The 13,647-nt window shown below is 49.1% G+C and overlaps 1 protein-coding gene across 1 annotated transcript; it reads right to left on the bottom strand.

Moving 5' to 3' along the window:
* Positions 1-1,760: 1,760 nt before the first annotated feature.
* LOC118075660 (uncharacterized) lies at positions 1,761-11,501 on the bottom strand. Its single transcript, XM_035097777.3, has 6 exons — positions 11,427-11,501; positions 9,252-9,357; positions 6,785-7,053; positions 5,801-5,903; positions 4,290-4,558; positions 1,761-2,054 (listed from the first exon to the last, which is right to left on the bottom strand). The coding sequence occupies exons 1-6, from the start codon at positions 11,487-11,489 to the stop codon at positions 1,956-1,958; spliced, it is 909 nt and encodes a 302-aa protein (XP_034953668.2). The 5' UTR covers positions 11,490-11,501; the 3' UTR covers positions 1,761-1,955.
* Positions 11,502-13,647: the final 2,146 nt, after the last annotated feature.

The following is a 13,647-nucleotide window of genomic DNA, read 5'->3' on the forward strand; positions in this document are numbered from 1 at the left end:
TCACACCCAAGTGTTCGTACCAGGTTCAATGGTGTCCACAGTTAGCACCCAGATAAATGGACTTGGTTGCCTGGATGGAGGACAAAGGATGGTGTGGGTGGGTGTAAACTATCCTACACACCAAGGCAAAATTTGCATTTCTTTTGCCTCTTGCTCCACCCACCACCACTATGTAGCCCTCAGAATGTCATGGCCCTTGAGTTGAAAACTAATTCCCCATCCCTGTTGCAAACTATGGGTGACTTCTTTTTGTCGTTGCAAAAAATAAAATGGGCCTTTCTAAGTGTGTGTGTGTGTTTAACCAGAGACTCATGTGGGACATGCTGCCAACTGAACCAAAAATGAAGAGAGGAAATGTTGCTATCTTTGGGGGCAGACTCTGTTCTTATGACTTGAGCAGAAGCTGGGCAGACAAAAATTCAGCATGTGTTGCTTTTGCACGTCAGCTACCATGTTTCTGCGTGGGTAGCTGCTATTAAAAACTCAGGAGCAGGGCCAGAGAAAGAATGTGGCAATGCCAGGAGAAGAGAGCAGGCTTCGGATAGGAGGCCTACTCTCCTTGGGGCAACCCATGGGCTGTTGCCAGAAGAGAATAAGAAAGAGGAGTGGGAAATGGGGAGCATGTTGAGACAAAAAGAAAGGCCATCAATCCTTCAGGTCCCTAGTGGGCATGGCACCACTAGGGCCCACTGCTGCTGCCTGCATCACTCAGGAGCATTGTGGGAAATTAAAATGGCACCTTCCTGCTGCCCTGTGCTCATTAAGAGTCATGCTTCTGCCCATCACCACCACAACCCACATAGGAAGCTGCCATACCCCACAAGTATCCCGGGGGGGAAACAGAACATCCCATTTTTTATTGCTAGGAATGGCAGCCATTTTGGTTGCTGTGATCTCACTCAATTTCCAGACACAATTTCCGATTGCAATTTCCCCCTGAAAAGTGCTTGGGGGGGCCACAACCTTGCGCAGTGCCCCAAAATGCGTGTTTTCTGGTGCTGTGCCTGAAAAAAAGACCACTTTTGTTGGGGGGACTGCAGCGCAAAATCATGCAAGATCACAGCAACCAAAATGGCTGCCGTGCTCTCACGACAAAAAATAGCAAGATGGTGTCCTGGAAGTGGCATCCTCAATTTGGGCTTCAAGGTGTTGGAGGGTATGAGCTGCTGTGCACTGAGTCAGACCAGTGGTCCAGCCAACTCAGTACTGGATGCACTGGCTGGCAGTGACTCTCCAGGATTTTAGGCAGTGGGCTTTCCTATCTCTACATGGAGATGTTGGAGACAGAACGTGGGGCCTCCTGCCTGCCAAGAGGTTGCTCTACCAGTAAGCTACAGCTACAGCATGGTAGGAGGTAGCTCCGGGAGAAGGTCTAGCCAACATAATGAATCCAGTAGTCCCAGTGGTCTATGTTGCTTAGCAACAATTGCAAGAGGCCTAGCAAAGCACCCCGACTGTTGCATAGCTAGACCGTGAGAGACATCTGTTGCCGCCATCTTTGTGCCGACCAATAACAACCACACAGGGCAGCATCACCCCCTCTCTGTTGCCTGGCAACCACAGCAAAAGGCCAACCTTGCCCCCACCTCTTTGTTGCCAAGCAACCATGACAAGAGGCTTGGTACCACCATTTCTGTTGCTTAGCTATTCACATTAGAAACCGGCAGTGCCATCACCACTTTGTCGCCTTAGCAACGTCCACCGGACAAAGTAGGGCTCAGCGGAGTCGCCAACAGAACAGATCCTGCCACAAGCGTATATCCTGAAGAGAGTTTTATTGGCTCCAAGCACGGTGTGGGTGGGTGGATGGTTTTCTTCTGTCACGAAATCTGATTTAATCTTTGGTCTGGTGGTCTGAAAACAATCTGTCAAATAAAAGACGCTGGGCAGTCGAAAAAACACCCCCAGAGCTGGTAATGATCCCGCCATGGAGGCCCCTGGCCCCTCCCCACGAGCTATTCGTAGCGGTGCTTGCGCCTCTTCGCCGCAGATCGGATCATGGCGGCTGCCACACCCATCATGCCAATTGTCCCCACAGCAATGGCCTCGGTGACCTGTAAGAAAAGGGGAGAGAATGGTGGGTGGGCTATGAGTCAGAGAGAGATTCACAGAAGTCACACGCTGCTGTCACACGCCTGACACACACTTCCGCTTGTCATGTGTGTCTGAGCGGCTTTACCTTTCCCCCACCGTTTTCTTCCGGATAAACCGCTCTTTAGTGCTAAATCGTCACAAATGCCAAACCCCTGGTTTTCTTGGCAGGGAGTGGATGGGCAAACAGAAGTGTGGAGAAGCCCCGTCTTCACATCCTATCCATTCTTCTAATAAATGGTTACAAACAGACTTGTGCTGAGAGTGTTAGGAGTCCCCCATTCCATCACAAAGCTACAATTCCACAGAGTAGTTTAACCATCAATTCCTCTTTGCAGGGATTGCTGCAAACTGTGACGGAGATTGGTGCATCTGTCTGTTTCACTTTCTCTCTGTTTCTCATTTTTCCTCCACATTTCCATCTCAGTTTGCAAATTCATCGGCATTTCAGTATGAATGTCTCCTGTATATACCCACGTTTTCGTATGCAATTTTGCAAAATATGCATTTTAGCCATGCAGTTTTCCCCAATGTAATGCTCTCCCCCCCCCAAAAAAAAGTTATTTTTTACTAATTATGCTGTTTTATGCACACTTTGTCGCAAATTTTTTTCCTACACATTTCTTGCCTGGAGAACAACATTGCAAAATTCAGATAACTGTGAATTTCGAAAGATAGTTGTGTCTCGGTTTGTGTATTGTTTTGGAAAGCCCAGACTCAGTGTGTTTGCCTTTACAGTAGTACCTCGGTTTACAAACACAATTGGTTCCGGAAGTCTGTACTTAACCTGAAGCGTACTTAACCTGAAGCGAACTTTCCCATTGAAAGTAATGGAAAGTGGATTAATCCGTTCCACACGGTCCGTGGAGTGCTTAAACTGAAGCGTACTTAACCTGAAGCGAACTTTCCCATTGTAAGTAATGGAAAGTGGATTAATCTGTTCCAGACGGGTCTGCGGAGTACTCAACCTGAAGCGTACTTAACCCGAGGTATGAGTGTAATTGGTTCCGGAAGTCCGTACTTAACCTGAAGCATACTTAACCTGAAGCAAACTTTCCCATTGAAAGTAATGGAAAGTGGATTAATCCGTTCCAGATGGGTCTGCGGAGTACTTAACCTGAAGCGTACTTAACCTGAAGCGAACTTCCCCATTGAAAGTAATGGAAAGTGGATTAATCCGTTCCAGACAGGTCCGTGGAGTACTTTTAAACTGAAAATACTCAAACCGAGGCATACTTAAACTGAGGTATGACTGTAAATGCAACTTTATCCCCCATCCATACTTGTAAAGTAGGGCAGGATCATGATCCCTACTCTGCAGAAGGGGAAAACACTGAGGGTGAACGAACACTGCCTCATTTCAAGTGACAGGTAGGTAGCCGTGTTGGTCTGAGTCGAAGCAAAATAAAAAAATTCCTTCAGTAGCACCTTAAAGACCAACTAAGTTTTTATTTTGGTATGAGCTTTCGTGTGCATGCACACTTCGTCATATCTGATGCACACTTCGTCATATCTTCATGTATCTGACGAAGTGTGCATGCACACGAAAGCTCATACCAAAATAAAAACTTAGTTGGTCTTTAAGGTGCTACTGAAGGAATTTTTTTTATTTCACTTCAAGTGAATTTGAGGCCACGCTTGAACCAGAGACTTCCTGGTTTACAGTTTACTCGCTGCAATGCATTAGCTCTAATAGGGTAGCCTTTGGGGCAAGAGGGAAGCAGCAGGTGTATTGGGATTTTCGCTCCAGAGAGTTGAAAGCGCTAGAAAAAAGGGACATCGCTGCTGCCATAGCGAACATGCTCATTCTGCTCTCTTTTCTGGTCAAGGAGGTGTTGCGGGTTTTTGGCCTTGCTTCAGGAACCTGCGAGACCTGTCTGAGCCAGACATGACAACATAACAAAAGAAATGTAAAGCAGAAAGAAAGAAACCTCCCTCGCACCACCTTTACTTTCCTCCCTCTCTTTCTTTAAAAAAAAAGTTCAGTCTCCAGCCTTGTTTCCGTGTTGAACTGAGGCTGAACTAATTGCTGTCTCACTTCAAAAAAGGAGATCACTTTCTGAGCTGTTCTACAGTGGAACAGAAATCCTCAGAAGGTGCTGGACTCTCTCCAGTTATTCCTTTTGCTGTGGTTTCTGAAATGCAGGGGGGCTGAACTAGACTGGACCCCCCCCAGCTCTACAGTTCTGCAGTTCTACCTGGTCACTCATTGCAACTCCATATCGCAGGTCCATCACAAAGTGTTCGCAGTTGTGGCTCGTCAGGTTGTAGGGCATCTCCCTCCCAACCAGCTCCTCTGCCCGCTGGAGGATCTTGGCAAGTGGCAGCACGGGAATCGTGAGGTCGTGCTTGTTGTTCACTCGGAACTGGTCTTTCCGCACCACGACATCAAGCCAGTCCTTCTTCACGTAAGCTCTGTCGGACAAGACCGCCAGTACGCTGGCAGCACCGTTTGCAAGGCGGTCACCTTGTGGGAGGGAAGGGGGAAATAGGTGGGGAGACTCTCAGGGGCTCAGGATCTACAAACAGGGCAGGAAGAACTGAAAGGACAAATTAAAATAGGGAGATCTGGGGAAGCAAAAATTTGGAGCACATTGATCACCCTCCTGCCATTAAGATGGTTGTTGTTGTTGCTGCTGCTGCTGCTGTTTCCACTATTATTTATTACTAGACCATCTGTGGAACACTCTATGTAAAGGAAACTTGTTTTCATCTTCTGGCTCCCACAATGCCTTCCTACAGGGAAATGTGAAGTCTCTCCAGGTGTTGCTGGACTCCAGCTTCCATCAGGCCCTTAAGTCAGCATACCCAAGGATGATGGGAACTGTAGTCCAGCAATATCTGGAGGACCACAGGTTCCTCATTGCTGCAACAGGTATGGGGAACCTTTGGCCTTCCAGTTGTTGCTGAACTACAACTCCCAGAGGCCCCCTCAAGCATGGCCAAGGGAGTTGACGGGAGTTCGGCAACATCTGGTGGCATGAAAGTTTCCTGCAGCAGCCCTTCAAGAACCTCAGAAGAGTTCTGCTGGATCAGACCAAAGGCCTTTCAAATTGAATAGAGTGTTTGAAAGAGCCTGGCTGTCTGGAACCCTGAACAGAAGCAATTCCATGCTGCAACACTTTGTTGCAGGCCACACTTGTGCCTTCTACAAGCCATGTACAAGGTTCAGCTCAACAATCCTTGGAGTTCTGCACAGAGTATCGGGAAAGGCTCTAAAGTGTGTGCGCGCATGTGTGTGTGTGTTATAAATGGTTCCTGGTGTCATTCTGTTACAAAGCCTGAACAGCTCAGACCTCTCCCACAAGCAGAACCGTGGCTGGAGGGGGGGGCTAGCCAGGTTTTTTTTGCCCCAGGTGAAGACCCCAGAGGGGTGCCATTGAGGCTCCCAGCCTGTGTGTGTGTGTGTATGCAAATGTGCGTGGGGGTGGGGGTGTGACAAACCTGGTGAAAGAAAGCCTAGTTTCGCCCCTGCCCATAAGCCATCCTAGGAGTTCTTGCCATGAAATAATTCTTAAGGAGGAGTGCTAGGATCCAAGCCACAGAGCTGCCCCTTTAAGGCCTTCTGCAACCCAAGGAAGGGGAGGGGCCTGAGGGGGTGTGGTCTGTCCCTGAAGGTATAACAGGCTTCATTCCACTCCAAGACTTTGTAGGAGCAAGATATTTCATGGGCTTTGCCCTGGGCTGATGGGTTTCCGTGGAAACTTACATTCAGGAGCTAAGTGAACAACTTTGCCTTCCCCAACGTAGATGGCCCAGTGCTGATAACAAGAGCGGAAGATCTCAATAAGGTCGCCAGGTTTAATTTCATCCTACAGGTAAAAAGAAAAAAGAAAATTCAAGAAAGACTGAAGTGGGTTTTTTTGGCGGTGCTAAGAGGCTGCTGCTTGCCCATCTCCCAGAGATGAGACAGAAAGGTGTCATTTTCCTTTTGTGGCCAAGATTTCTGGTTCTGGTTCCATGCCCAGTGCTTTACCCCAGGGGTAAAGGTAAAGGTACCCCTGACCGTTAGGTCCAGTCGCAGACAACTCTGGGGTTGTGTGCTCATCTCGCTCTATAGGCCGAGGGAGCCAGCGTTCATCCACAGACAGCTTTCTGGGTCATGTGGCCATAGGGTTGCCAGACTCAATAGAGGACAGGACTTCTGTGCCTTTAATTGCCCTGCTCTCTTTTGAGTCTGGAAACCTTAAAGAGCCACCAGCAGACCCTTTGCTTGGAAATTAAACAAAGGGTCTGCTGGTTTCTCTTTAAGGTTTCCAGACTCAAAAGAGAGCAGGGCAATTAAAGGCACAGAAGTCCTGTCCTCTATTGAGTCTGGCAACCCTATGTGGCCAGCATGACTAAGCTGCTTCTGGCGCACCAGAGCAGTGCACGGAAACGCTGTTTACCTTCCCGCTGGAGCAGTACCTATTTACCGTATCTACTTGCACTTTGACGTGCTTTCGAACTGCTAGGTTGGCAGGAGCTGGGACCGAGCAACGGGAGCTCACGCCGTCGCGGGGATTTGAACCACCAACCTTCTGATCGGCAAGCCCTAGGCTCTGTGGTTTAGACCACAGCACCACCCCTGTCCCTTACCCCAGGGATAGCCAATGCCAATTTTCAATGGATGTGGCTGGTCTACAACTCCCATGTATGCTGACAGGCCTTCTTCCCTTGAACGCTAAGCACACGGCAGCCCTGCCCACTGCACCTGCTCATTCATTTCCGCTCCGTATCGTAGCTCCATAACAAAATGCTCGCAGTTGGGGCTGTTGAAGGTGTAGGGCATCTCCTTGCCCACCAGCTCCTCGGCCTGCCAGAGTATCTTGGCCAGGGGGAGCGGCGGCTGCGTCTCGTCATGTTTATTGTTCACCCGGTACCGGTCCTTCCGCACAACATCTTCCAGCCAATCCTTCCTTACGTAAGCTCTGTCGGGCAAGACCGCCAAGGCATTCGGAGTTCCATCTGGAAGATGGTCACCTGGGGTGGAGAAGGAAAAGCGGGGAGAGTGAGAACGGGATGAAAACAGCACATCTCTCTATCTCTCGGAAAGCTTGCCTGTCTCCCCATCTGTTCTCTAGGCATTCAGACACCTCTTAAGATCCTGTAACCAAGTTGTCCATTATGGTTCCTGAGATCAAGGAGCAGGTTTCTTATCTACGCTCAGTAGCATTTGGATGCCATTTTTAATCAAGATGGCAAACTGCGCTTTTCAAAACTGCAGTGGTTTTAACCAAGGAATCAGCTATACAGCTGCAAATGAAATGTTTCAAGTGTGTTTTTAAGTGCATTATACAAATACGACACTAGGTGGTGATGGTGAGCTTATGGGAAATTCAATATTTTCCAAAAAACTTTTTAAAGAAGCATTTTCACAGTGTTTTTTAAAGGTAAAGGTAAAGGGACCCCTGACCATTAGGTCCAGTTGTGACCGACTTTGGGGTTGTGCGCTCATCTCGCTTTATTGGCCGAGGGAGCTGGCGTACAGCTTCCAGGTCATGTGGCCAGCATGACAAAGCCGCTTCTGGCGCACCAGAGCAGCACATGGAAACGCTGTTTACCTTCCCGCTGTAGTGGTACCTATTTATCTACTTGCACTCTGACATGCTTTCGAACTGCTAGGTTGGCAGGAGCTGGGACCGAGCAACGGTAGCTCACTCCATCGCAGGGATTCGAACTGCTGACCTTCTGATCAGCAAGCCCTAGGCTCTGTGGTTTAACCCACAGCACCACCTGTGTCCTGTTTTTTAAATATGTGTCTAAAATCCACCCAAATTTGGCGTGGTGGTTGTTAAGATCAAGGACTCATTTTTCATCTGTGTTTGGATAAAATTTGGGTGCCATTTTGGATGCAAATGGAGCACTGAACCTTTTCGGAGCTGCATTTATTTTGGGGTTTCTTAGAATTTCCAAGCAACACCAGTTACTAGGCTGCAAGTATATGTTAAAACTGGATTGATGCAGAGAGGCTTCGCAAGGCCCAGGCAGCCTTTGGAGGCAGCCATGGAGATGCAAAGTTGACAGGTGCATCAGAAGTCTTATAGCCCTGACTGGAAAAGAGAGGAGCTAATATAAGAGCTATTCCATTTTGAAGTGGATCCAATATTCCATTAAGTCCCTTTGTGGTGATTGCATATTTGTCCCCGTGTGTTCTGTCTTGCTCCCCAGCTCCATCTTTTCCTTGACTTTTCCAGTTAGCATACCTCATGGCTAGTATCCTGAATCTGAATCTGCCCACACCTGGGCAGAATCTGCCCACACCTGCCCTGTGGGGCTCTATGAATTTGCAGTATTTACTTCACCTCTTTCTCCCTCCCTCCCTCTCCCATTCTTTCTCTCCTCCTCTCGCTCCCCACCCCCTCTCTGGCCACATGGGCCCATGGCCCAACTTCGACTGGCAGCCAGGGCAGGGGGAAAGGGTGGATAGTGGGGGTGGGCTGCCCCGGGTGTCTCCACTGAAAGGGGTGACAAAATGCTGGGCGGCACTCATCGCAGGGCCTGCAGCGCATCCGAGCCACGCATCTCTCCTCGGAGTGACAAAGTGGGTTGGGCACCCGCAGGCTCCGCACTGCCCCAAACGGTCCGCTTGCCGCCTGCCCCTCAGTTGTAGGGTGGCTGAGTGGGAGGAGGCAGGCAGACTCCTCGGAGGCCCCGCAGAGCATCCTGCCCCAGCTTGCCCCGCCCCAGGCGCCCGATCAGCTTGCTCCGCCACTGGGGCAGGGCACCTGCTTGTCAACCACATGTTGATACCAGTAAACTTTGCATCTCTTATTGACCCGTAAACAACCCATCCCCATCTTCCTAGCTTGGTGTTAAATCCCTTGGAGCTAACTGAAGAGTACCGCAGTCTGCTGAAGTGCATTGTTTGGGTACTTCTACGCCTGCCAGTAGGTGGTGCTGTTGCTCTGCTTATCCTCTGCTTAAAAGGCAAGAGCATCGATGCAATTGTAAGAGGGGGATTTGTTGCAATGGTTTGAGAAGAGAAACTCCCCCAGGCTTCAAACAAGGGAAACTTTGGACTCTCCTACTCCCACCACCCCTAACAGTTGCCCATGCTAGCCGGAGGTGGTTGGGAACTGAAGTACAATGACATATCGAGTGCCAAAGTCTCCCCAACACAACTCTAGAGATAGATCATCAGAACCAACATAAGCGGCCACAAGTATTGCTGAGCTCACCACATTCGGTTGCCAAGTGGACAACCTTCCGATCCCCAACATAGAGGGCCCAGTGCTGACAAGAAGAACGGAAGATCTCAATGAGGTCTCCAGGTTTTAATTCATCCTAGAAGGAAAACAGGAGACAAAATTTAGTTGCCGCTCTATGGCAGCTGGCCATTGCCATGTTCTGATCTGGCTCTGTGCCCCCACCCCACCCCTAGCCTGCCAAATTCTGCTCGTGAGCTGCCGGATGTTCAGTTCCCTGCCCAGAGGGCCATTCATTTCGGAATTGAAACCCTTTGCAAATCCTTTTTCTGGGTTGCTGGATTCAGACCTCCTGTGCCTTTTTAAACAGCTGTGCTGTAGGGGGGGGTGGATTTCACCAATTCCTTCTTATCGCAGCTAACTGCACGGCTTCAGCAGAGAAGCTGCCACTGGCAAAACTGCTCCCTGCTGTGCTCTTAAAGAGACAGGAGTTTTCCTTAGTTTGTTTTGGAGGAATAGGTACGCTAGTGTGGCAGGTGTTTCGGACTGTATATGCCGCCATGTCCTATTATTAGAAAAGTTAACCAGCAAACTTAAACTAGCACGGGGACAAGCAGAGGGGGGCGCCTTCACCCCGGTGTGACTCCCCTTTATCACATATACAGCACAGCAATAGAATGAGCTATTCCACCACCCCACAGCATATGAATTAATATGCCCAGTGCTTTTTTCTTTTTTTAAAAAAAAGTTTAGGGGTACTCTCATTTTCCTACTCATATTGAAATACTGCCCCTCAATGAGGGCAAACTTAGATTCACAAAATGTTTAGGGGTATGCATACCCCCAGAAAAAATGCACCGCATATGCCTAATCTGACCCATACAAACCAGCCAACCCACCTACAATAAATTCCTTGAAAATCCGGATGTATGGCATCCCTTGTCGGCAGTGCCATTTCCGGCAATTTTACTTTACTTTTACTTTAAGGAAGCTCCAAAACATCAGGGAAAAGTTGCACTTTTGTAAAAAATAAAAAATAAAAAGCTAAACAATTCCCCCCCCCCCCGAATAAACATTTTTGCCCGGATTTTCACTGTTTGAAATATGACAAACCACACACACACACACACACACACACACACACACGACCTACAAAAACCCTGCACTAGAACGAAAGAACATTATCTCTCCCCACCTCTGTCTCCTCTCTTTTCCCGCATAATGTCTATGACAACAGTGTCTCTTACCGCATGTAAACAAACTGTGATAAAGACTCTATGAAATGAAGGTGGAGACGCTATATGTACTATTTTGTTACACAAGAACATCTTCAATGAAAACTAAGACCTCTCAAAAGTCAACAAATACCATAGCGGTAATATTTCGGAGGTGGTGGTTCCCACCCACTCCCCAGTTGTGGCGAAGCTCCCTCTGCTGGCAGTTTTGTGCTCAGCAGGAAAAGAAGGGAAATAGGAAGGTGGATATGTATTGCAGATTTATTCTTCCTCATCTCCCCTTCCTTTTAATAGTCTGCCCTTTTACCAAACAACTCAAGGTAGCCTACAAGGCTCTATCTCCCCCTCCCAACCTGCTTTAACCTCACAACAAATCTGTGAGCTAGGCTACACTGAGAAATGAGCTCCTGGTTCAGTGTCGCCCAATGGCACTTCCTGGTTTTAGTGGGGATGTGGACCCCTATCTCCTTTAACTCCAACCTTTGCTCTGCCAAGTTCAGGCTGCCTTCAGCCCGTCTCCACCTGCATGCCTCTTTCCTTACGACCAGCCCAGTGGGCGACCCCAGATGTCGGCCTCCTTCTCCTAAGTCTCAGTGTTGCCTTTATAGAATTCAGCGAGGAGGAAGAGGAATCAGCTCGTGGCGAGCGTCCCAGGGGGGCGTTGTGGCGATGTCACACACCCCTCGGGGATAACACCCAGGGCGGACCACACCCACCACACACCCCTTCCTCCACCAGTGCAGCTCCATCTATCATTGTCTCTGGCTCCACCTAGTGTTGGCCTCCTTGCCAATCACTAGCCTCCACTGCATCGGTTCATCCCAACATCTGGAGCAACAGAGAAGAACCCTGCTCTATCACCGCAAATTTCCATGGCCGCAAGCAACTCTCCTCCATTGCAGGGGTTGAGCTAGATGACCCTGGGTGTCCCTTCCTGCTCTGTGATTCAAGTGGTGCACGGGTGGCAACTTACCAGCTCAGCTGGGTTCTTCACCCTGATAAAGAAGGCTGAGTGGTTTTGCTCCTCGTCGTTCATCTTCACTAGGCTTGGTGTGTTATTCTCAGTGTCGGCTTCCAATGGGCATAGCTAGGAAGGAAAGCATTTGGGTAAAGCAGATAGCTGGTATTCCTCCTTCTCTCATATCTACTAAATCAAGGACCAGCCAATGAACGTCGTATCGATGCATACAGAGTGTCCCAGGTTTGAACCCTGGCATAAAGCTATTGGTGGTTAATAGCCACAGTGGTTATGTTTTACCTCCTCTTGTACAAGGCAGTATGCCAGTTTCTGGGACTCACAGGCAGCAGGGAATGCTGTTGTGCTCAGATTCTGGTTTTCCAGAAGCCTCTGGGTTGTCACCATGAGGGCAGGATGCTGGACTAAATGGCCATAATCCAGCACATTCTTGGATCTCCAGCTGTTTTTGGACTACAACTCCCATCATCCTTATCTAGCAGGGCCAGTGGTCAGAGACGATGGGAACTGTAGTCCAAAACCAGGGACCCCTACTTCTGATGCCCTGCTGTTCAGCCTGGATCCTCAGAGACTGCATCCCTCAGGACCTATGCTAGAAAAAGGGCTCTCACTTCTCTTCTGTGAGGGTCTTGCATTGCATCAAAACCTGCTCACTCAGAGGCAACATGCCCAGTGTGAGGCAGCAGAGAGCATAATGGAACGCCAGTTTCCAGGATAGAGAGATGCCCCTTTAAGGCTCTACTTACCTCAACAAGGGGGCGGAGCCTGAGGAGGAGAGGCCCCACCCAGCCTGCAGAGAAGGGCTTGGAGAACACAAACTTTAGTTCAGGGATGGGAAAGCTAGGGCCTTGCAGAGGCTGCTGGATGGTAACTGATATAGCTTAGTTGGTAGAACATGAGACTCTTAGTCTCAGGGTTGTGGGTTTTGAGACCCATGTTGGGAAAAAGATTCCTGCATTGCTGGGGGTTGGACTAGGTGACCCTAGTGGTCCCTTCAACTCTACACATCTATGATTCTATGATCCCTGGGACCATTGGTCAATCCTGACTGAGACTGATGAATATCTGGGGAGTTAAAGTTCTCCCACAAATCCCACTCAAGTTGGATCAAATAATTTGCTCCCTGGGCTCTGCTGTCCAGGGTCCTGAAATACCTGGCTCAAGTTCCTGAAAGAATCTCATCCTGGCTGAACTCTGCCTATACAGTACTCTCCCTCTACCCCAGCCCACTTGGCATACAAGTACTTATAAAAACAAGAAGCAGCCATGGATTGTCTGAAAGGAGGGGGGGGAGAGAAGGGGGGGAGAGAGAGGCTCAGAGCACAAGCATAACATCCCCTAAAGCAGCGTTTCTCAACCACTGTTCAACCAGACGCTGGCTGGTGTGCCACGACGTGTGGCGACGAGAAGGGCGATTTGCGTTGTCACGTGCCTGGCGGCCGCCAATAAACAACACTGACCCGCCGGAAAGGAAGCCGGCCGGGTCACGACGCGGGGCGAGCGCAGCTCTCAACAGCCACCACCACGGGAGGGTGGTTTTAGACAAACTTAAAGAAGCTGGCTGGATGAGCTCAACCTGAAACTTGCTGAGCAAAGGATTGTGCTGGCAGAGAAATCAGCGGCTTGTGAAGCCTTATTACAGGAGATTGCAACCAACACAGCAATTGGCAAGTGTTTCTTACAGTCATAATTATATAGTCAATATAGGGCGGCACAGAGTTAAATTTTTTAACTTTTTTAATGGTGGTGTGCCTCGTGATTTTTTTCATGGAACAAGTGTGCCTTGGCCCAAAAAAGGTTGAGAAACATTGCCCTAAAGCAGAGTTTCCTAAACTTGGGTCTTCAGCTGTTTTTTGGACTACAATTCCCATCATCCCTGACCACTGATCCTCCTAGCTGGGGATGATGGGAGTTGTAGTCCAACAACAGCTGGAGACCCAAGTTTGGGAAACCCTACTCTAAAGGGATGTGGGGAATCATTGGTCCTCCAGATGTTGCTGAACTACAGCTCCTGTCAGCCCCAAGCAGCATGGCCAAGGATGATGGGAGTTGTAGTTCAGCAATTTCTGGAGGGTCAAAATTCCCAACACCTGTTCTAAACATTGATCCTGGGAGTGTGCCTAGATCAATTCTGGGTAACCCACGAAGCCCATCAGGCCTGTGTAACGGCCTGTATTTTTCAGAGGGGCGGCTGCCTGTCTGGCACTGCAAAGAAAAG

Source organism: Zootoca vivipara, chromosome 16 (assembly GCF_965207765.1).
Source record: "Zootoca vivipara chromosome 16, rZooViv2.hap1.1, whole genome shotgun sequence".
Taxonomy (NCBI): Eukaryota; Metazoa; Chordata; class Lepidosauria; order Squamata; family Lacertidae; genus Zootoca; species Zootoca vivipara.

What these genes read in the sequence shown, in the direction of transcription:
- LOC118075660 (XM_035097777.3), bottom strand. Translation starts at nt 11,489, where the DNA reads ATGAACGACGAGGAGCAAAACCACTCAGCCTTCTTTATCAGGGTGAAG. An exon ending in GAGCGGAAATGAATGAGCAG is followed by an intron (nt 5,904 to 6,784) that starts GTGCAGTGGGCA and finishes TTTTACCTGTAG; the next exon opens with GATGAAATTAAACCTGGCGA. An exon ending in GAGTTGCAATGAGTGACCAG is followed by an intron (nt 2,055 to 4,289) that starts GTAGAACTGCAG and finishes CTTTTCTTACAG; the next exon opens with GTCACCGAGGCCATTGCTGT.